The sequence below is a fragment of the Aethalodelphis obliquidens genome, unplaced genomic scaffold, assembly GCF_003676395.1.
Source record: "Aethalodelphis obliquidens isolate GAN/ISIS:26980383/991018 unplaced genomic scaffold, ASM367639v1 scaffold43, whole genome shotgun sequence".
NCBI lineage: Eukaryota > Metazoa > Chordata > Mammalia > Artiodactyla > Delphinidae > Aethalodelphis > Aethalodelphis obliquidens.
This window is the reverse complement of record NW_020837987.1, coordinates 13,605,571-13,628,554: the sequence shown is the minus strand read 5'-3', so window position 1 is coordinate 13,628,554 and position 22,984 is coordinate 13,605,571. Positions and strand designations below refer to the sequence as shown.

The following is a 22,984-nucleotide window of genomic DNA, read 5'->3' as shown; positions in this document are numbered from 1 at the left end:
TGCCTTCTCTCGTTGCGGAGCACAGGCTCTGGACACGCAGGCTTAGCGGCCATGGCTCACGGGCCTAGCCGCTCCGCAGCATGTGGGATCTTCCCGGACCGGGGCACGAACCCGCGTCCCCTGCATCGGCAGGCGGACTCTCAACTGCTGCGCCACCAGGGAAGCCCATCTGTTCAATTTTTTTTTGCCCATGTATTCTAATGAAGCTTTTGTCTTTTTCTTATTGACTTATAGATATTCTTTATATCTTCTGCATATGAGCCTTGTTAAATGTAGATACTGCAAACATGAAAAGTGTCTTTTTTTTCTTTAGCTTTTTATTTTTTATTTTTTTGCCACACCTTGTGGTAGGCAGAACTTTCCGGCTCATAAATTGAACCTGCACCCCCTCTCGTGGAAGCAAGGAGTGTTAACCGCTGGACCACCTGGGAAGTCTGAAAAGAGTCTTTTAATGAATCACAGTTTTTCATTTTAATGAAATCCAACATACCAATGTTTTTATGGTTACTGGGTTTTTTTTGTGTGTGTCTTAGTTAGGAAACCTTTGCCCACATCAAGGTCATGAGCTTTTCTTCCGTGTTTTGTTCTAGAAGCTTTATGCTTTTAGCTTTCACCTTCTGGTTTGTGATCCATCTTGAATTAACATTTGTGCATGGTGTGAGGTAGGGGTCAAGGCTTACTTTTTCCCTATGGGTATAGGATTTCTTGCATTTATTTATTTATTTTATTTATTTATTTTAAAATTATTATGATTTTTTTAATATTAGTTTTTTTAACATCGTTACTGGAGTATAATTGCTTTACAATGTTGTGTTCGTTTCTGCTGTATAACAAAGTGAATCAGCTATATGCATACGTATATTCCCATATCCCCTCCCTCTCACCCTCCCTATCCCACCCCTCTAGGTGGACACAAAGCACCGAGCTGATCTCCCTGTGCTATGCGGCTGCTTCTCACTAGTTATCTATTTTTTTTTTTGCGGTACACAGGCCTCTCACTGCTGTGACCTCTCCCATTGCGGAGCACAGGCTCCGGACGCGCAGGCTCAGCGGCCATGGCTCACGGGCCCAGCTGCTCCACAGCATGTGGGATCTTCCTGGACCAGGGCACGAACCCATGTCCCCTGCATCAGCAGGCGGACTCTCAACCACTGAGCCACCAGGGAAGCCCTAGTTATCTATTTTACATTTGGTAGTGTATATATGTCCATACCACTCTCTCACTTTGTCCCAGCTTGCCCTTCCCCTCCACCGCGTCCTCAAGTCCATTCTCTATGTCTGCATCTTTATTCCTGTCCTGCCCCTAGGTTTTTCAGAACCAGTTTTTTTTTTTTTTTTTAGATTCCATATATATGTGTTAACATATGGTATTTGTTTTTCTCTTTCTGACTTAACTTCACTCTGTATGACAGTCTCTAGGTCCATCCACCTCACTACAAATAACTCAATTTCATTTCTTTTTATGGCTGAGTAATATTCCATTGTATATATGTGCCACATCTTCTTTATCTGTTCATCTGTCAATGGACAATTGGGTTGCTTCCATGTCCTGGCTACTGTAAATAGAGCTGCAGTGAACATTGTGTTACATGACTCTTTTTGAATTATGGTTTTCTCAGGGTATATGCCCAGTAGTGGGATTGCTGGGCCATATGGTAGTTCTATTTTTAGTTTTTTAAGGAACGCACATACTGTACTCCATAGTGGTTGTATCAGTTTACATTCCCACCAACAGTGCAAGAGTGTTCCCTTTTCTCCACACCCTCTCCAGCATTTATTGTTTGTAGGTTTTTTGATGATGGCCATTCTGACCAGTGTGAGGTGATACCTCATTGTAGTTTTGATTTGCATTTCTGTAATGATTAGTGATGTTGAGCATTCTTTCATGTGTTTGTTGGCAATCTGTATATCTTCTTTGGGGAAATTTCTATTTAGGTCTTCTGCCCATTTTTGGATTGGGTTGTTTGTTGTTTTGATATTGAGCTGCTTGTATATTTTGGAGATTAATCCTTTCTCAGTTGCTTCATTTTCAAATATTTTCTCCCATTCTGACGGTTGTCTTTTCGTCTTGTTTATGGTTTCCTTTGCTGTGCAAAAGCTTTGAAGTTTCATTAGGTCCCGTTTGTTTATTTTTGGTTCTATTTCCATTTCTCTGGGAGATGGGTCAAAAAAGATCTTGCTGTGATTTATGTCATGGAGCGTTCTGCCTATGTTTTCCTCTAAGAGTTTGATAGTGTCTGGCCTTACATTTAGGTCTTTAATCCATTTAGAGTTTATTTTTGTGTATGGTGTTAGGGAGTGTTCTAATTTCATTCTTTTACATGTAGCTGTCCAGTTTTCCCAGCACGACTTATTGAAGAGGCTGTCTTTTCTCCATTGTATATTCTTACCTCCTTTATCAAAGATAAGGTGACCATATGTATAGTGGAATAACTGAGGACATGGAAAGGAGACGTGACCCATGAGCACCCCCCCCCCCCAGCAAACTGGGGGCTGGCGAATAAGCCAGAACTGCAAAGAGTCCTGATTGGTTTGAGCCCCCCCCCCCGGCAAACTGGGGGCATGCGAATAAGCCAGAACTGTGAACAGTCCTGAATGCTTTGAGCTCCCCCCCCCATCCACAGCAAACCAGGGGCCTGCGAATAAGCATTGGGTTCTTTGGGCACTGATCCATGAGATGTCCTCAGTATAATCAGAATGGTGGGAACGCAAGGAAATGTCCTTGTGCTACTTCAGTATAATCAAAATAATGGTGGGAACTTTGTGCTGCTTTTGCGCTCAAGGACGAAGCACGGCATGTTTTCAAGAAAGCCCTTTATTGCTTGTATAATCAATAGAAGCATATCTTGCTGCTTTGACATTTCTGAAATGTTAAGAAAACAAGTCTTAAAATGTAAACATAGATAATGCTTTAATAAAAGCTACCACAGCAGGACAGACGGCGCTGTTTTGCCTGAGCGAGCGGCAGCCCTCTACTGCTGTGCTTCGGCACAATTCATCTCGTGTGACAAGCTTGCTTTCGGCCCTGTCATAAGATAAACTACAACACATATGTGCATGGGTTTATCTCTGGGCTTTCTATCCTGTTCCATTGATCTATATTTCTGTTTTTGTGCCAGTACCATACTCTCTTGATTACTGTAGCTTTGTAGTATAGTCTGAAGTCAGGGAACCTGATTCCTTCAGTTCCATTTTTCTTTGTCAAGATTGCTTTGGGGCTTCCCTGGTGGCACAGTGGTTAAGAATCCACCTGCCAATGCAGGGGACACGGGTTCAAGCCCTGGTCCAGGAAGATCCCATATGCCACAGAGCAACTAAGCCTGTGTGCCACAACTACTGAGCCTGTGCTCTAGAGCCCACAAGCCACAACTACTGAACCCACGTGCCACAGCTACTGAAGCCTGTGTGCCTAGAGCCTGTGTTCCTCAACAAGAGAAGCCACCACAGTGAGAAGCCTGTGCACCTCAACAAAGAGTAGCCCCCGCTTGCCGTGACTAGAGAAAGCCTGCACACAGCAATGAAGACCCAATGCAGCCAAAAATAAATAAATTAAATAAATAAATTTAAAAAAAAAGATTGCTTTGGCTCTTTGGGGTCTTTTGTGTTTCCATACAAACTGTGAAATTTTTTGTTCTAGTTCTGTGGAAAATGCCATTGTTAATTTGATAGGGATGGCACTGAATCTGTAGATTGCTTTGGGCAGTATAGACATTTTCACAATGTTGATTCTTCCAATCCAAGAATACGGTATATCTCTCCAACTGTTTATATCATCTTTAATTTCTTTCATCAGTGTCTTATAGTTGTCTGCATACAGGTCTTTTGTTTCCTTAGGTAGATTTATTCCTAGGTATTTTATTCTTTTTGTTGCACTGGTAAATGGGGGTGTTTCCTTAGTTTCTCTTTCAGATTTTTCATCATTAGTGTATAGGAATGCAAGAGATTTCTATGCATTAACTTTGTATCCTGCTACTTTACCAAATTCATTGATTAGCTCTAGTAGTTTTCTGGTAGCATCTTAAGGATCCTCTATGTATAGTATCATGTCATCTTCAAACAGTGACAGTTTTACTTCTTCTTTTCTGATTTGGATTCCTTTTATTTCTTTTTCTTCTCTGATTGCTGTGGGTAAAACTTCCAAAACTATGTTGAATAATAGTGGTGAGAGTGGGCAACCTTGTCTTGTTCCTGATCTTAGTGGAAATGGTTTCAGTTTTTCACCATTGAGAATGATGTTGGCTGTGGGTTTGTCATATATGGCCTTTATCTTGCATTTATTGAAAAGCTCTTTCATTCCCCCACTGAATTGTGTTAATATCTTTGTCATAAATAAAGTGATCATATATATGTGGTCTGTTTCTGGACTCACTATTGGATTCCATTTCTCTATCTTTTATGTCGGTACCACTCTGTCGTAAGTTTACCTTTATGGTAAATCTTGAAATCTAGTAATCTCACTGGTCTCTAGCCTCAGTTCCACTATTACCTCACTGGTCCATTGTCACTGCTGGTTAATGTAGATCAAATTCATTCCTCGAGGTATATTTTTAATATTTTTTTACAGCATAACTTTCTTATAATTGTGATACAGAATCATGCACACACACTTTTTAAAATATTTATTTATTTATTTTATTTTTGGCTGCGTCAGATCTTAGTTGCAGCACGTGGGCTTAGTTGCCCCACGGCATGTGGGATCTTAGTTCCCTGACCAGGGATCAAACCTGAGTCCCCTGCACTGGAAGGTGGACTCCCAACCACTGGACCACCAGGGAAGTCCCTGACACACACACTTTTTAGCTCTAACTCTGGTTCACAGGAAATGCAGGGAACACAGGAACATGTTGAATGACAGAAAGAGGACTCAACCAGCCAAATGAAAATGACAAATGACTTGGTTTACAAATTAATGGCTTTTTTTAAAAGAAAAGGAAGGGGATCATTATAGATTAAAAGATATTTAAGACACTTGTCAACCAAAGGCAATGGATGAAGTTTGTTTATTCTTTTTTCTTTATTCTGCTCTGCAGTAGTTATTTCCACTATTTTATCTTCCAGGTCACTTATCCGTTCTTCTGCCTCAGTTATTCTGCTATTGATACCTTCTAGAGTATTTTTCATTTAATTTACTGTGTTGTTCATCGTTGCTTGTTTCATCTTTAGTTCTTCTAGGTCCTTGTTAAATGTTTCTTGCATTTTGTCTATTCTGTTTCCAAGATTTTGGATCATCTTTACTATCATTATTCTGAATTCTTTTTAAGGTAGACTGCCTATTTCCTCTTTATTTGTTAGGTCTGATGGGTTTTTATCTTGCTCCTTCATCTGCCGTGTGTTTTTCTGTCTTCTCATTTTGCTTATCTTACTGTGTTTGGGGTCCCCTTTCACAGGCTGCAGGTTCTTAGTTCCCGTTGTTTTTGGTGTCTGCCCCCAGTGGCTGAGGTTGGTTTAGTGGGTTGTGTAGGCTTCCTGGTGGAGGGGACTGGTGCCTGTGTTCTGGTGGATGAGGCTGGATCTTGTCTTTCTGGTGGGCAGGTCCACGTCTGGTGGTGTGTTTTGGGGTGTCTGTGGACTTATTATGATTTTAGGCAGCCTCTCTGCTAATGGGTGGGGTTGTGTTCCTGTCTTGCTAGTTGTTTGGCATAGGGTGTCCAGCACTGTAGCTTGCTGGTCGTTGAGTGAAGCTGGGTGTTGGTGTTGAGATGGAGATCTCTGGGAGATATTCGCCGTTTGATATTACGTGGAGCTGGGAGGTCTCTTGTGGACCAGTGTCCTAAAGTTGGCTCTCCCACGTCAGAGGCACAGCACTGACTCCTGGCTACAGCACCAAGAGCCTTTCATCCACACGGCTCAGAATAAAAGGGAGAAAAAGTAGAAAGAAAGAAAGAAAAAGAGGATAAAATAAAATAAAGATAAAATAAAGTTATTAAAATAAAAAATAATTATTAAGAAATTTTTTTTTATTTTTAAAGTAAAAACAAACAAACAAACCGGACGGACAGAACCCTAGGACAAATGGTGAAAGCAAAGCTATACAGGCAAAATCTCACACAGAAGCATACACATACTCACAAAAGGAGGAAAAGGGGAAAAAATAATATATCTTGCTCTCAAAGTCCACCTCCTCAATTAGGGGTGATTCGTTGTCTATTCATGTATTCCACAGATGCAGGTACATCAAGTTGATTGTGGAGATTTAATCCGCTGCTCCTGAGGCTGCTGGGAGAAATTTCCCTTTCTCTTCTTTGTTCGCACAGTTCCCGGGGTTCAGCTTTGGATTTGGCCCCGCCTCTGCATGTAAATCGCCGGAGGGCGTCTGTTCTTGGCTCAGACAGGACGGGGTTAAAGGAGCCGCTGACTCGGGGTCTCTGGCTCACTCAGGCCGGGGCGGGGGGGGGGGGGGGGGGCACGGAGTGCGGGCGAGCCTGCGGCGGCAGAGGCCTCCGTGACGTTGCACCAGCCTGAGGCGCGCCGTGCGTTCTCCCGGGGAAGTTGTCCCTGGATCCCGGGACCCTGGCAGTGGCGGGCTGCACAGGCTTCCTGGAAGGGGGGTGTGGATAGTAACCTGTGCTTGCACACAGGCTTCTTGGTGGCGGCAGCAGCAGCCTTAGCGTCTCCCGCCCGTCTCTGGGGTCCGCGCTTTTAGCAGCGGCTCGCGCCGTCTCTGGAGCTCCTTTAAGCCGCGCTCTTAATCCCCTCTCCTCGCGCACCAGGAAACAAAGAGGGAAGAAAAAGTCTCTTGCCTCTTCGGCAGCTCCAGACCTTTTGCCGGACTCCCTCCCGGCTAGCCATGGCGCACTAACCCCTTCAGGCTGTGTTCACGCCGCCAACCCCAGTCCTCTCCCTGGGATCCGACCGAAGCCCGAGCCTCAGCTCCCAGCCCCGCCCGCCCCGGCGGGTGAGCAGACAAGCCTCTCGGGCTGGTGAGTGCCTGTCGGCACCGATCCTCTGCGGGAATCTCTCCGCTTTGCCCTCCGCACCCCTGTTGCTGCGCTCACCTCCGCGGCTCCCGTGAAGTTTGTTTAGATCTGGATCCAAACACAGTAATAAGACATTTTTGAGACAGTCAGAAAAGTTTCAACACAGACTTCTGATAGACGATATTAACATATTATTATAAAATTGTCTTAGATATTTATGTGGTTATATTTTTATTAATTCCTCATCCATTAGAGATACAGAATTCATGCATGGAAGAATTTGCTGTCTGAGATTTGCATAAAGTAAAAAGGGGGAAGATGAGGGGCATAGATGAAAGAAGAATGGGGACATTTTGAAATTATTGAATTGCGTGATGGGCATTTTCTACACTCTCTATTTTATGTATAAAATGTTTAGTTTGTTTTTAAAGAAACTTCTACACCTGTCCAGGTGGAGATGGTGGTGACTTGGACAGAATGGTTATGGTAAAGGAAGGAGAGAAGATCAGATTCAGGGTATATTTTCTAGGTAAAGCTAACAACTTGCTGGTGGATAAAATGTAAAAGAAAGAATCAAGGGTAAGATTAAGTGTTTGGTTGAAGTAAATGGACAGCGCCATTTACTGACATGGGGGTGGGCAGGGGAAGGCTTGGTTGGCCGAAATGAGGGGAGATGTTGTCACAGACATTTGGGGAAACTATGACTAACCATGATGTTGTTTTAATTTAGAAGCATGTAAAATGTGCCCCCCAATACATTTTTAAATGTACATGAAGAAAATAGAGAATGCTGAATTAATAAATGAACATAGAATTTCTTTTCTTTTGTTTTAAATAGCAAAACCTGGTCCAGTGACCACCACCCATTCAAGCTGTATAAAATAAGGCTGGAGGGCTTCCCTGGTGGCGCAGTGGTTGAGAGTCCGCCTGCCGATGCAGGGGACGCGGGTTCGTGTCCCAGTCCGGGAGGATCCCACATGACGCGGAGCGGCTGGGTCCGTGAGCCATGGCCGCTGAGCCTGCGCGTCTGGAGCCTGTGCTCCGCAACGGGAGAGGCCACAACAGTGAGAGTCCCGCGTACCGCAAAAAAAAAAAAAAAAAAAAAAAGATAACATTCCTTCTTGATCTCGTAAGGTGTCACGTGACCCACCAGGATGACGCTTAGATCCGGATTATGGAAACTGTCAATAACACATCATTTGATGTACAGCTCTCTGTCTCAAAAAAACTTATATAACTGTGCCTTGATTTCTAACCGGTGGAACAGTTCTCAGAGCTTTCTGAGATGCTCTTCCCTGGTTATAATCCTCAAATTTGGCCCAAATAAAATTTTCCATTTCTTTCTTAGGTCCACTGATTAAGTTTTCGTCGACACCTCTTTGAAATTGGGTATGACCACGTGACTTTCTTCAGTCACTGAAATGTGAGTGGCAAACCTTTTTTTCCTCTGTACCCATTTTTGGAGCTTCCTCCCAATTTTTTTTTTTTTTTTTTTTTTTTTTGCCACACCGTTCGTCATGTGGGATCTTAGTTCCCCCACCAGGGATGCAACCCGTGCCCCCTGCAGTGGAAGCGTGGAGTCTTAACCACTGGACCGCCAGGGAAGTCCCAGCATCTTCCCAATTCTTAGGGTATTCTTTCATTACCTTTTCTTGAATCAGCTCCCTTACAAATATGGTGGCCGTGTTTGTATTAGGTGACCCACCCCCATGACCTCAGGTAATTGACTCATGGTGGATGAGTCAATGGATATCAATCCGATTGAGCCCATCAGATTATCTTTTTCAGGAATGTCAAACTGTGGCAGAGAGACACTAGGAGTTTCTGTTGGGCCCTTGAAATGAGACTTCTATTTCACCATTACCTCCGTGGTCCACCATCTCTGCATGCTGGAAGTGTTACAGTAGCCTTCTCACTGGTCTCTTTGTCTCCATCCTTGCCCTTACAGCCCTCTCTCCACATAGCAGCCAGATATGTCCACACAGCAAATCAGATCATATCACTCCCCTAATTAAATTAAAGCCCTCTGATGGCTTCCCATCGGTCTTAGAATAAAACCCAAAGTCCTCATCATGGTCGACAAGGCATTTCATGGTCCCACCCTGCTAACTTCTCCACCTATATCTGTCTCCATGTGCTCCAGTCACACTGGTCTCATTTCACTCTCATGTATAACTAGACTACCGCCCCGCCCCGCCCCAGGACCTTTGCACGTGGGATCTCAAGTCAGGTGAGGATATGCATGTTGGCCTCCTTCATGCCAAAGTCATAAAAGATTTTGCAAATGCAGAGACTAATCTATTTAGTTTGTTATCCAGTTATTTATGGCTGCCTAACAGATTATCCCCAAACTTAGTGGCACAAAACAATCAGAGTGCTGTGCTCACAGAATCTGTGAATCAGGAATATGGCTTGTCTCTGCAACATGTTGTCGGGAACCTCGGCTGGATCACTCTAAACGCTAGGTTGACTGGAACAACTGTGGAATCATCTGGAGGCTTCTACACTCACATGTCTGATGTGTGGGCTGGGATGACTTGAAGCTGGCCTCAGCTAAGACTGTTCCTCTGTGGCCTCTCACTGAGTTTGGGCCTCCTCACAGCATGGTCGCTTCAGGTGGCTGGACTTCTTACATGATGATGACGACTGAGGACTCCAAGAGTAAGTGTTTCAGCAAACAGCTTGAAAGCCATGTTGTGAGGGAGTCCAAGCTATCCTGTCTTGCAGGATATTCCAAATGAGCGCCACTAAGTGCAGCTGCGTAACAGCACCCAGCCAGCGTTGCACTGGAGCAGAGAATCACCCAGCAGTCCACAGACTGGTGGGAAAGAATGAATTGCTGTCACTTGAAGCCACTATGTTTTGTTAACGCAGTCCCTGAGAGCAGGGATCGTGTTAGGTTCATCACTACAGGTATTTACTAAAAGAATGAATAGACTCTCGTCAAGTTCATTGAGCCATGCTGGTCTCTGAGTTCTCAACAATAATCGTCGTGGTCCCCAGAAGCCAGGGTTGCAGAGGTGGGGCACAAGGTCTTGGATTCACACCAACTACTAGCCAATATGGCTCTCTTGTAAAAACTGGGCAAAAGGTCCCCACTCTGGATGGACTAATTAGAAAAAAGTGAGCCCTCTGGGTGGACACAGTCCCAGGGACACATGGCTTGGAGAGCAGACTGTAGGCTCTAGTTAAGCCCCACTTGCCTCCTTGTCTAGGGACCTTTGTGTAGTGACCAACTTGCACAATAATCCAGGGCTTCCCTGTTTTGCACCCTACGGACATTCCTCCCTTCTTCCTTGGTAAGAGCACCCCAATTTTCTTACTGCAAGCCACCATGTCCTTCAGAGGAAGCTGATCAACTCCCCAGCTGCAGGGGGCAAAGATTTATTGATCTGAAGCTAAGTCAATCCCAGGCTCTCATTCACCATGCCTTACAAGGGGTCAGGGGGCATGTGACACAGTTCTGGTCAATGAGACATGGGGCCAGTTGCTGGAGGATTTGGAAGGTTTCCCACACTCTTCAGAAGGGACCTAAGATAAGAACAAACCTCTTTTTGCTGCCTTGGGAAAAGGATATCTGTGTGACACCTGAGTAGGTGGCAGCTTTCTTGGGACCACGGGGAGCACGTGGGAGCTGATTTAAGAGATTATGGCAGCTCAACAAGATGGATAGAACTGGGGTCTTTTTTTTTTTTTGACTTATTTTTATTTAAAAAAATATTTATTTTATTTATTTATTTTTGGCTGCTTTAGGTCTTCGTTGCTGTGCACGGGCTTTCTGTGGTTGCAGTGAGCAGGGGCTACTCTTTGCTGTCATGCGTGGGCTTCTCATTGCGGTGGCTTCTCGTTGCGGAGCACGGACTCTAGGCGCGCAGGCTTCAGTAGTTGTGGTGCACAGGCTCAGTAGTTGTGGCTCGCGGGCTCTAGAGCACAAGCTCAGTAGTTGTGGTGCACTGGCTTAGCTGCTCCAGCAGCATGTGGGATTTTCCTGGACCAGGGCTCGAACCCATGTCCCCTGCATTGGTAGGCAGACCCCTAACCACTGCGCCACCAGGGAAGTCCCAGAACTGGGGTCTGGTTGAGCTGCTAAATTAACCCTGGAGATGTGCCACCTCTGGTCCTGTTGTGTGAGACACATGAACATGTTATTTAAACAAGTTAGTTGGGACTTCTGTTACTTGCAGCCTGAAGCATTATGGTACAAGAGGGCAGTGTTCTGGAACATGTAATAATGTGCTTCTCATACCTTGGAACAGATCTTGGGGGATCCAGAAGAGGGGAATGGAGTGCTGATGGACCAACTAACATCAGTGCTTGAGGAGTGGGGACAGGTCTGCCGCGATCCCAGTCCAATCTGGCAGGAAGGCTGCCTCTGGCTTAAAGACTTTGAGGAAGGGAGAGTCTGGGAGGGTATAATTGGCCAGGTAGATGGTCTCTCCACCTGCGAGGTAGGCGGCCCAGATCCCAAACGTCCCAATGGTCATGATGGTGTGATTACATTGCGTGAGCAATGCAAAGTCCTTGGCGGGTGAGCCCTCAATGCCATTGCCGGCAAAGACCACATCCCCACGGGAGGCCTCAATATTTTCCCGACACCAGGCCATGCCGTTGCTGGTGACCACGAAGATGGGGGAGCGGTAGCGAGCCCGGAACCAGTCCAGGGCCTGCTGCAGGTAGCCCCGGTCAGCCACCACGCCCTTCCACACGTTGGGCATAACGTGGACGTAGTCCCCCCGGCGCACGTGGACCCCTACGTAGGTGCTCGGCCGGCTCCCATTCACCTGCAGACCCCGCAGAAAATTCTGGGCCTCCTCACGCACGTGGTCGTGCAGGGTGAACTCCTGGAGGATCTCGGCGCGGAGGTGGTGGTAGAAGGTCCACGAGCAGGGGTAGCCGGTGAGGCGCACGTACTCTCCCGGGATGTGTCGGTACCGCTCTTCCATCCAGTCGTTCAGGGGGTAGTTCTGCCAGGGGATCCTGCTGGCCGTGGTGTCGTGCAGGACGGGGAGGGTGATTCTGAAGATGGGGGCCAGCGTGCTGTGCATCTGGGGCAGGATGAAGGCCGGCCGCCCATTCATCTTGGCCAGGGCGTACAGGGTGGCGTACTCCCCCATCTGGTTCCCCAGGCGGCCTATGGCATTGATCGTCCACATGCCCTTTGGCCGGGGGCTCTGCTGGGGGCTCGAGGGAGATTCCTCGGTTGCTAGCTCCAGCGTCTGTAACTCCCATGTGGGCTGAATCTTCACTAGCCTCTGCTGAAGGTGAAATACGGTGGAAGCCGTGAAGACAAAGAGGATGAAGGGGGCCGTGGGGAAGAAGAAAGGTGCCTGTGTGCTGAGCATGGCTGTTAGGAGAGGGAGAGCAGGAAACGGTTAGCTCAGGGGACGGAGGCCATGGGCTAGTGCATGAAGCTGGCGGCGCAGTTGTCCGGGCAGACATTGCGTGGACGTATGTACGTGTGGGTCTGCTTTGCATGTGCATGGAAATGAGTGTGAATACTCGGGTTACATGTATGCAGGTACAGCTCTGGAGTGTGTGTTATGTGGCTGTGTCTCCACTGGACTCATATGTGCATGTTTACATGTGTATATAGACACCATGGCATGTGTGTTGTATGAGTAGATATGGGTATTTATATGCTGTGTACGTATGTGAGTGTGGAATTGTGTGCAGGTGAATGGACATGTGTACATTGTATTGTACGGTTGTGTATATACAGGCACACCTGATTCTATTGCACTTCGCAGATACTGCATTCTTTACAAATTGAAGGTTTGTGGGAAGCCTGCATTTTCAGATGATGGTTAGCATTTTTTAGCAATCAGGCGTTTTTTAAAATTTTTATTTCACACATAAAGTATGCAGATCTTAAGTGTCTAGACTGATGAAGTTTTTTTCTTCTTTTTTTTTTTTTTATCTTTTGGCCACAGCGCATGGCATGTGGGATCTTACTTCCCCCACCAGGGATGGAACCTGCGCCCCCTGCAGTGGCAGCACAGTCTTAACCACTGGACCATCAGGGAAGTCCTGCATCCAGGTATTTTGTTGTTGTTTTTGTTTTTTTAACTCTAATACAGTATTTATTTTTCATTCACCAGGTCTTTTTTTTTTAAATCAGGTGTTTTTAATTAAGGTATGTACATTGGATTTTTTTAGATATAAAGCTATTGCACATTTAATAGACTACAGTACAGGGTAAACACAACTTTTATATGCGCTGGGAAACCAAAAAAAATTGTGTGACTTTGTTGTAATATTCGCTGTATTGTGGTGGTCTGAAACCAAACTCAAAATATCTCTGAGTGATAATTGTATTGTGTACATATAGGGGTGTGTACTACATATATGGTGTGCAGGTGACGGTGCACAGATAGCATGTGTGTATACGTGACGCTATGCATACATTACGTGTATACACATTGTATGTTGAAATGTGGGTGTTTATAGACTGTAAGTATACATGTGTGGCTGTCTATATATAATGAGTTCAAGTGTACGAACCTACTATTTACCGGGGATCCAGTTTCTTTTTTTTTTTTATAAATTTATTTATTTGTTTTTATTTTTTTGGCTGTGTTGGGTCTTCGTTGCCGTGCACAGGCTTTCCCTAGTTGCAGAGAGCGGGGGCTACTCTTTGCGGTGCGCGGGCTTCTCATTGCGGTGGCTTCTCTTGTTGCGGAGCACGGGCTCTAGGCGCGCGGGCTTCAGTAGTTGTGACGCTCCGGCTTAGTTGCTCTGTGGCATGTGGGCTCTTCCCAGACCAGGGATTGAACCCGTGTCCCCTGCATTGGCAGGCGGATTCTCCACCACTGCGCCACCAGGGAAGCCCGGGATCCAGTTTCTAGAGATGTCCATCTCTGCATGCCCTGCCTATCTATATCCCCTTTGATGGGAAATTGCCCTGCTCATCAAGAGCTTGACCTGTCCACCCTCCTGGCCAGAGATGACTGAACTTGAGATAGATGCCTGGCTCCACAGTGGCTTCTCCTTTCCTTGGTTAAGGTCTTGACAAGTGTAGGCTGGCTCTAAAAGACGAGGTGGCCAATTCACTCTTTTGAGTATTTTTTTTTTTTTTTTTTTGCGGGTCGGGGGCCCCCTCTCTTTTTTGGCCTCTCCCATTGCGGAGCACAGACTCCGGACGTGCAGGCTCAGCGGCCATGGCTCACGGGCCCAGCCGCTTCGCGGCATGTGGGATCTTCCCAGACCGGGGCACGAACCCATGTCCCCTGCATCGGCAGGCGGACTCTCAACCACTGAGCCACCAGAGAAGCCCTTGAGTATTTTTATTAAAAGGCTCAGAAGGCAGTTGGTAGGTGAGAGTTTTTTCCTCCTGAGGCCATTCGGGTGTCCAACAGTTCAAGTCAAATCTGACACTGTCTTCCTGGACTTTAGTATCAGATCCCACAAGTGAAACAGTTCAGCTCCAGAAGACTGCCTCCAACCTCAGACACCAGTCACAAGTCCAGGGCCATTCATACTCTGACTGACCAGTCATAGATCGGGGATTCCCATGACCAGGAAACTACCAGGCTCGATAATTTGCTAGAATGGCTCACAGAACTCAGGAAGACACTTTACTTATGTTTACTAGTTAATTATAAGGGAGACAAATGAGTAGTCAGAAGAGGCCCACAGGAGGAGGTCCAGAGGGTCTGAGCACAGGGCTTCTGTCCCCTTGGATTTGGGGTAGAACACCCTCCTAGCTCACGTTTGCTAACTCAGAGGCTTCCTGAAACCCACTGTTTAGGGGTTTTGTGGAGGTATCATTATGTAGGTGCGATTGATTAAATCATTTGGCCACTGGTGATGTGCTCAATCTCTGGTCCGTCTCCCCTCCTCAGAGCTGAAAAGGGCCAATCCTCTAATGAAGGCTTGGTCTTTCTGCTGACCAGCTGCCATCCTGAAGCCATCTAGAGGCCTGGCAACAGTTGCCTCATCAAGTCCTATCACTTATCAATGAGAAAATGCCAAGGATATTAGGTGTTATGTGCCAGGAACTGGGGACAAAGACCGAAGATCATTCTGTGACACCACAGCAGGTAATCTTGAAAGGGAGAGTAGGGGTAGATGTGGCTGGGACATATCAGTGCAGGCTGAAGCAGAGGAAGCCAGTAACCAGAAGATACCTGAAGAGATGTGCAGACACCTCAAAGGAACTTCAACTCCTGATCAAGAAATCCCAGAAAATCTGCTTATATTTGAACAATACAACCTGTTCCTTTCAACTCTGGTTACAACAGAAGCTAGTTCCAGGAGTTAGGGTGGTTGCATAGAACAGGCCTCCTGAAAACACATGGGACTCACTATGGTATTGAGACAGGAGGGAAGGGGGCAGGGCACACCCTTAAAGAATGTCATTAAAGAATGACACAGCCATTGAGAAAAACAGGGTGTGGTTAGGGGCTTCCCTGATGGCGCAGTGGTTGAGAGTCCGCCTGCCGATGCAGGAGACGCGGGTTCGTGCCCCGGTCCGGGAAGATCCCACATGCTGCGGAGTGGCTGGGCCCGTGAGCCGTGACCGCTGAGCCTGTGCGTCCGGAGCCTGTGCTCCGCAACGGGAGAGGCCACAGCAGCGAGAGGCCCGCGTACCGCAAAAAAAAAAAAAAAAAAAAAAACTGGTTAGAACCAGTTAGGTCCAAGATGGCAGAAGATTCAACTTCCAGTAGACCCTGAGCCTCATTCTATGCTCATTGTAATACATTAGCATATGCTAAATGACACACCCACAGGGGCCACGACAGTTCCGAGGCTGACCATAAAAGCCCAAAAAGCGGGCGATGGTCCAGTTCCTAGAACTCTCTGTCCCTTCTCCAAAATAGGTGGAATAATCCTCCCACTTCTTAGCCTGTGAAATTTCCCAGCCCATAAAAACTAACCACCCCATATCTTGGGGCCACTCGCACCTTCTGAGATGGTCTGCATTCTGCCTATGGAATGTGTATCTCTCTAAATAAACTTGCTTTCACTTTACTATGGCCTGCTCTTGAATTCTTTCCTGTGCAAAGCCAAGGACCCTCACTTGGTGGCCCGTCCCAGAGACTCACCCGAGACCTGGGACGTGACAGTCCTCTCACACCACATTCTCCTGCGACATCGTTATAGGAGGTCCAGGGCATTGAGGATTCCCCATCTTGGGTCATAAATCTTGACGCGGTGGTTTGTAGAGTGAAGCAGTTAATTAAGCTATTGGCTGAGATTGTTTAGAACGAATCAAAGGCCCCGAAAGGATGAGGTTGCAGAGCACAAGTAACGAAAAGCAGGAAATGAATTGGTTCTGACTCCCCCTTACGTGGCTAGAAGGCAGCAAGGAAAAGCAGAAGAATCCTTACTTAACGTCATCACAGTTAACACCTTACTGTTGCTAAGACCCCATCTAGACATGATTGAGGGGCTTTGTCCTTCTGCAGTCTAGGCTGGACCAACACATGTCGCCGCAGGGAAAGTCCAGGTCTGGCCACTGACTCAGCAAGCTTGGACTCTGAGTGAATGGGAATGCCGATATCTGGGAGGAGTCCCAGGAAAGATGGCTTTCTGTTCTCTCAGCTCTTCCAAAGACTTCCCCCCTCCTTCTCTGTGAATATGAGGTTCCCACCCAGGTTAAAAAAAAAACCCTTCCTCCTGAGCAGGCTTTAATCGCAGCATATCCTGGAAGCTCTGCACCAAAGTAGGTTAGAGATAAAGGTTTCTGTTTGGTTTGGTCTAGAGCTCGTGTTCCTGGTCAAACTGTTGAACCAAATGGCCATTAAGAAGGGAACCCTGGGGCTACATCCAGCTAGCTGTGACCTGATTGAAGCTGGGAAGCTTCCAGAAGCTATGCCGGTGTGGTCCTTTAGGGTTCATTATGGTTGAGAAAAGTTAGCACGAGACCTAAGGTAGCAACATCCCTGCTTCTGATCTATGTCTCCGAAACCCTCCGAGTCCATTAAGATCACAGGAGGGTTCTCTTTCCAGAAGAGACTCAGCCTTGTCAACTAGATGCCTGGATTTGAATTGAACCAACTCAGCTGGGGGTGTGGGACCTTTGGGTGCCCCCAGGTGTTGGACACAACCAGAAATAGACTTCTGGGTGGTCCAACCTCCTCTAGCCCCTTCCGCATTGAAAGGAAGGAGCCAGGGAGGCTGGGTTTGGTGAATAAGGTTTATTTCAAAGCTCAGTTTTGGTTCACGAAAGTCTCAGCCTTATTGAGCACAAGCTCCAGATAAGGCCGCTTTCTCAAGGCCACTGAAAGTGAAGCCTCCACTCACTCAGCCCTGCACGGAATGTACTTGACTCGGGTACTTGGAGAGGACAGCACTTTCATTCGGGTCCAGATCCCCACAGGATTCCTCAGACTCTGCCCCTGACGGGGGAGAGGAACCCTCTGAGGACCGGAAAGCTGGAGGAAGGAAGAGAGAGCATCGAGGGAGGAGGAGGAAAGCTCCTTGTGGAGTGGCCTCTGCCTTCTCCCCACCACGGTTTTCTCTTCCTTCCTCCAGCTTGAAAGGCAAGGAGAAGACTTGGAGCCTCTGTCTGGCTCCAGATTTGCCGAGCTTGGGACATGGAACAACGGGGGCCAAGGGGGATGCTTGTAGGAAGGCAGAAGGATGGAGGGAAGGAAGGGAGAGAGAGAAGGAAGGAAGGGAGAGAGAGAGATGGGAAAAGACAGGAAAAGAGAAAGGGAAGTAGAAAGAAATGGAGAAAAAGACAGGGACAGAGAGAGAGAGACAGAGAGAGACAAAAAGAGACTGAGACAGAGAAAGATGGAGGCAGGGAAAGAGAAACACAGAAAGAAACAGAGACAGGAATAGAATGACAACAGAAGAGACAGAGGGAGAGACAGAGAGGGAGAGAGAAAAAGGCCGCCGGGCAGGATGGATCTTCCTCGACTGGGTCCCACCTCCAGCCCCTGCTCTGCCCCAACTCTCTCTCTCTCTCTAGGTCAGTCCCTTTCGAGATCTCTCAGTCTTAGTGTCTTTATTACACACTTCCTCCTGTGAAGGAAGGGACAGTGTCCATCTTGTCCCCTGTGTGTCCCCTACAGCCCTCGGAAGCTGGGCTCGGCACATAGCAGGAAATACACGCGGTAAGAATGCAGTCCCTGTCTGGCCCCATTTTTTTTTCCTCCCTCCTCAGTGAGTCCCTGCCAGCATCTTCCTGCCTCATTCATTTTCCTATATCCCCCCCTTGTTTTTTATTGGTCTCCATTTCCCAGCACCTAGTAGGTTAAAAAAAATGAATATTAAAAGCACAGACCTTCACAATCAAACCTCTTCAATTCTGGACCGGCAGCGGGTGCCCCTGAATGTTCCTTCGAAATTTGTTTACAGCAGACAGAAAGACCAGGTAAAAGGAAATGCAGAATGTTCTAGAACAATGTCTCTCAGTCTACCTGGTTGCTTCTCCCCTCCCCACCCAGGAAGGGGGATTGGCCACTGCTGAGGAGCCTTACTGACCTCCAGAACTCAACCCCATGACCTTGGCCGAGGCTTCGGGGAGAAGAGGAAGAGGTGGGGAGAGCCTCACAGGGTGAAACCCAGTGTCTGGGAGTAGGGGGCCACGCTGCGAGGTTTTGAAAGATTTAGGTTTGGAGAGAAGCTCTTTGGGGTGTGGTGAGAGTCTCTGATTATCTGTGTGACCTTGACCAAGGGCCTCTCAGTGTCGTCATCCAAAAAGTGGGGATAATATAATATAATAACAGCACCTCTCTGCAGGGCTGTGGAGTGAATGCTGGACCACACGGGCTGTTCCTTTCATCTGGAGCGGGGTTAATACCCCAAACTCACATTTATGTCGGGCTCGAACCAAACGTCCTGTCTGCTGTCGTCGTACTCCCCTTCCTCCTAGTTCAGTTATCTTGCTGAATTTTAACAACAATCTTGCGATCATAAACACATCAATTTAAAAGCTAAGGAAACTGGGGCTCAGAGACCGGTCAGAGAGCGGGTGAGTGGCAGGCTTGGGGAAAGGCCAGGGCTGCGGGGGGTGGGGGGGGAGGAGACCTGGAAATCAGCACCTCCTGACATCGTCGGGGTCATTGGAGGTGAGCTCTTGGGGAAAGCCGACAGCTGCAGTCAGAAACTAAGGCTGCACAGCTTCTGACAAAGGGGAGGAGTCTGCCTTTCCCTTCAGTCCTCTGAGGTCAGGAAGTCCATCTCCTTACCTGCCCTCAGTCCTTCCAGCTGCATCACACCCTTCAGGGAGGGGTGAGAGGAGGAGTCAAGGTCCCTCGCTCCCCACCCCCCCGCCCCGGTGCCCTAACTTGGCAGTCATCCCGTGAGGGGTTGCCCTAACTTGGCAGGGGGATTCTGCCTCCAAGTCCCTGAGAAAAGTGGGGCCACCCAAATCTGCTGATAGCTTCTTTTAGACTTTCTCATTCTCGTCCACTTCCCTCTGTCCCAGGCCTGGCCTCATCCCCTCCCCTCTTGGAGTCTAGCCGGAGCCTCCGTGCCTCCCCTCCCCCCGCCATCTGTCCCCACGTGAGAGCTCACCCTACCGGCTCCTCTGCTCAAAACCCCGACTCTCCCCAACCTGAAACCCAGTCCCATCACACCCTGTAATTTGCGTGTCCGATTCCTTGAGCTCAGTCCCTGCCCAGCTGCAGGATCCCCTCCACACCCACGCTGCCGGGCACGGGCAGCTTTGCCCTGTCCATCCCTGTCACCGAAATTCACCCTATAATCACAACGCTGAGGAAGAGCTTAAGACAACAACGTGAGGCTACCACTTTGAAATCCCCAGCGTTCTGCTCGGCCTAGAATGGAAACGGTGACTTAGGATAGAATCCAGGGAGTCAGGGATCCGCTCACCTCCCCGGCGGGGGGCTTGCCTGGGGCTGGAGCCTGCAGCCCGGACTCTCTGACCAGGGTCCTGCCGTCCGTCTCTCGGGGGTCGGCGAGCAGCCTACCGTGTGGGACCAGCACATTCCAGTTACTGCGGGCCCCATCCTGGCCTTTCGTTCTCAGTTTGCCTCGGTTCCGGAGAACCGGGTGACGGGAGGGAGGGAGGGAGCTGGTGGCCTTCGGTGGGGCAGGGGAGAGGGGTGGTGACAGAGGGGATGGGGGTGAGGTCAAGTAATAGATTTGCCAGGAAGGAAGGTGATGGGAGCCGAGGAGGGCGGCTGGCTTGGGGGCTGACGGAGAGGTCAGGTGGCCAGTGTGCTGGGGGGCAGAGGCGGTGGGCGCCCGGGCTGGGAGGGATGGACCCTCTGCTTCCGGAGACGCCCCAGCGAACTGAGTCTCCACTTGCCGCTGAATCCCTGGGATCAAGTCTCTTCTCAGCTCTCTGTGGTGTGTGTGTGTGTGTGTGTGTGTGTGTGTGTGTGTAAACACAAGTGTGCTGCAGGTGCAGGGAGAACTCCCAGTCGCCATCTCTCACCTGGTTCTGGCTGGACGACGAAGTGGCTCCGCGAGCAGCTCAGTGCATTCTGTTCCCTCGGGTTGACTTCTCGATCAGAATCTCCCGAACCTCCCAGCACCTGTGGCCGAAACCCGCCCAGGATCTACCCGGAGCCCGAGGGAGGCGGGAGCTGGAGCCAGGTGAGCCCGGAGCCCCTCCCTCTTCCCTGGGCGCTGCCAGGACGCTGGCCCAGAAGGCTGCCTGGAGGAGGGGAAACAGAGTTCTGCTGGGCCCGGCTCCTCCCGGCTCAGTCGTCTCAGCGTCCTACATTTATTTAGCTTGGCCAACAACTGTTAGCACTTACCTGGCCAACCAAACTCATCCCATCTTCACAATTCCTTGAGAGGGGCACCCTCTCATGGTACAGAGAGGAAAACCGAGGCACAGAGAGGTGAAGTAACTTGCCCAAGGCCACATGGCTAGAGAGTTGGAGAAGCTGGAATATGAAACCAGGCAGGACGGAATCTTGGAAAACACTTGGCAAGTAGCAACGCTTCTCAGTTTCCCTTATTTCAACAAAGATTCCCTTAGGAAATGACCGTTTTGCATCTCTTAATGGTATGTTATGGGTCCAGGTGTGAGCAAGCATTTTGCAGGAAACTACCCTCAGCCCCTTTCCCTCTCACTTTACTTATTTATTTTAATTTATCTATTTTATTTATTTATTTTTGGTGGTGTTGGGTCTTCGTTGCTGTGCGCAGGCTTTCTCTAGTTGCAGCGAGCATGGGGCTACTCTTCGTTGTGGTGCGAAGGCTTCTCATTGTGGTGGCTTCCCTTGTTGCAGAGCACCAGCTCTAGGCGCGCGGGCTTCCCTAATTGTGGCGCACGGGCTTCAGTAGTTGTGGCTCACGGGTTCTAGAGCACAGGCTCAGTAGTTGTGGCACACGGGCTTAGTAGCCCCGCGGCATGTGGGATCTTCCCGGGCCAGGGCTCGAACCCGTGACCCCTGCATTGGCAGGCGGATTCTTAACCACTGCGCCACCAGCGAAGCCCTTCCCTGTCACTTTAGCAAAGCTATATTATAATTAATTTTTAAACTCAGGCATCCTCATGCTCAACTCCTCTCCAGCCCAAGTACACCTTTCACGTCTTTTAATCGCATAATACTCTGCCTAACTTGTTGGTTCTTTCCGTGGATCAAAGAAGTAGAAATGAAGAATTAACAGATGACCAGATCTCTCCCCTAGCTTCCCCTTCAGTAATCTCCTGAACAAACTGTGTGACCAAACTGTGTGAACAAGATAACATCTAGAGGAAGATTACGAGAGTCCACAAGCCTGCACACAGCTGGATGATGGTGATGACTCTGACCCCCATCTCAATGATTAACTGGGACTACTTCCCTCTTTCCCTTACAAGTTTCATGGCAGAATCTTCAGAAGTAGTTTTTGGGGGGACACTGAGTCCACCATCTCCCCAGATTGCCAGCACTCTGATTAAAGGCACTTTTCCTTTGCTGTCAACGTTTGTATTGATTTTGTAAGTGGCGAGCAGCGGGACCCGATTCACTCGATAACATTAATGGTGTATCATGGGTCCAGGCAATGCTTCTGCCACACTCAGGCGCAAGACTGATGAAGAATTTTACCGGGGAGGGGTGAGGCAGGCATCAGCAGAGCCCCCAGCAGTCCTAACACTGAAAGAGGAACAAGCAGCACCTCTACCCCGTGAAGTGACAGGAGGTCCCTGCACCATCTACAAATGCCCCCCTCAGCCTTCCCTTGCCAAAAAAAAAACAAAAAAAAACACCTGAATCCTATCAAGCCTCTCACTGTAATTGCCAGTTTTCAGAAAATAGGAGGAAGGAGGATAAAGTTGCCAGTGAATCAACACCACGAGGATGGAATTGACCAAGTCCAGAAAGTGGGACACAGTCTACAAGACAAATGACCCGGTTTCCCCAACGATTCAGTGACGTGGAAAAAAGAAGCAGGGGTGGGTGGAATTACCTATAATACATGCAAAGCGGATTCAGGGCTCAGAAACGTATAAACGGATTTTTCAGCTGTACGAATGTCTAACAGTTGTTCAAAAGTCATGGGGACGCAGGTTGATTCTTCCCCTTGTAACTTTCAGTAGTCCTGGCCCTCAGTCACTAAGTGCTGTGCTAGTGTCGGAAAACCATTGTAACAACTAAAAAATGTCCCCATGGATTCCCAAAATTCCCCCTGGGGGACAGTACTCCTCATTTGAGAACTGTTGTCTTTAACCCTTCTGCTCTCCTGTCTTAGCAGCACCAGTTCTCTGCAGAAGAAAACCCTTCTTGGTAGCAACTGTCAATTTCTGCAGTGTAACAACTCCCACCATGACCAATGGCTTCATAGTGTATGAATATCTATATGAAATGTCCAGAATGGGCAAACCAAGAGGGATAGAAAGTAGGTCAGTGGTTGTCAGGGGCTGGGGAAGGCAGGGAATAGGGAATGACTGCAGCTCCGGACGCGCAGGCTCAGCGGCCATGGCTCACGGGCGCAGCCGCTCCGCGGCATGTGGAATCTTCCCGGACCGGGGCACGAACCCGCGTCCCCTGCTTCGGCAGGCGGACTCTCAACCACTGCGCCCACCAGTTTCTTTTTGAGGGAATGGGAATGTTCTGGAATTTGATAGTGCTGATGCTTGTACAAGACTATGAGTGTGCTAAAAATCACTGTATCATATACTTTAAAGTGGCAAATTGATTATGGCCATTACC

General features: G+C 48.2%; 1 protein-coding gene across 3 annotated transcripts; it reads right to left on the bottom strand.

The window, feature by feature from the left end:
- Positions 1–6,895: 6,895 nt before the first annotated feature.
- LOC113606126 (galactoside 2-alpha-L-fucosyltransferase 2) lies at positions 6,896–21,016 on the bottom strand. 3 transcript variants are annotated; one of them, XR_003427449.1, is made up of 2 exons: positions 20,272–21,016; positions 6,896–7,025 (listed from the first exon to the last, which is right to left on the bottom strand). XR_003427449.1 is itself a non-coding variant. In XM_027080089.1 (2 exons), the coding sequence occupies exon 2, from the start codon at positions 12,257–12,259 to the stop codon at positions 11,225–11,227; it is 1,035 nt and encodes a 344-aa protein (XP_026935890.1). In that variant the 5' UTR covers positions 12,260–12,261; positions 20,272–20,380; the 3' UTR covers positions 10,888–11,224. The 3 variants fall into 3 exon arrangements, 2 of the variants coding, with proteins under 2 accessions (XP_026935890.1, XP_026935889.1); XM_027080089.1 differs by lacking the exon at positions 6,896–7,025 and adding an exon at positions 10,888–12,261 and having other exon boundaries at positions 20,272–20,380; XM_027080088.1 differs by lacking the exons at positions 6,896–7,025; positions 20,272–21,016 and adding exons at positions 10,888–12,261; positions 15,962–17,590.
- Between the last annotated feature and the right edge of the window lie 1,968 nt (positions 21,017–22,984).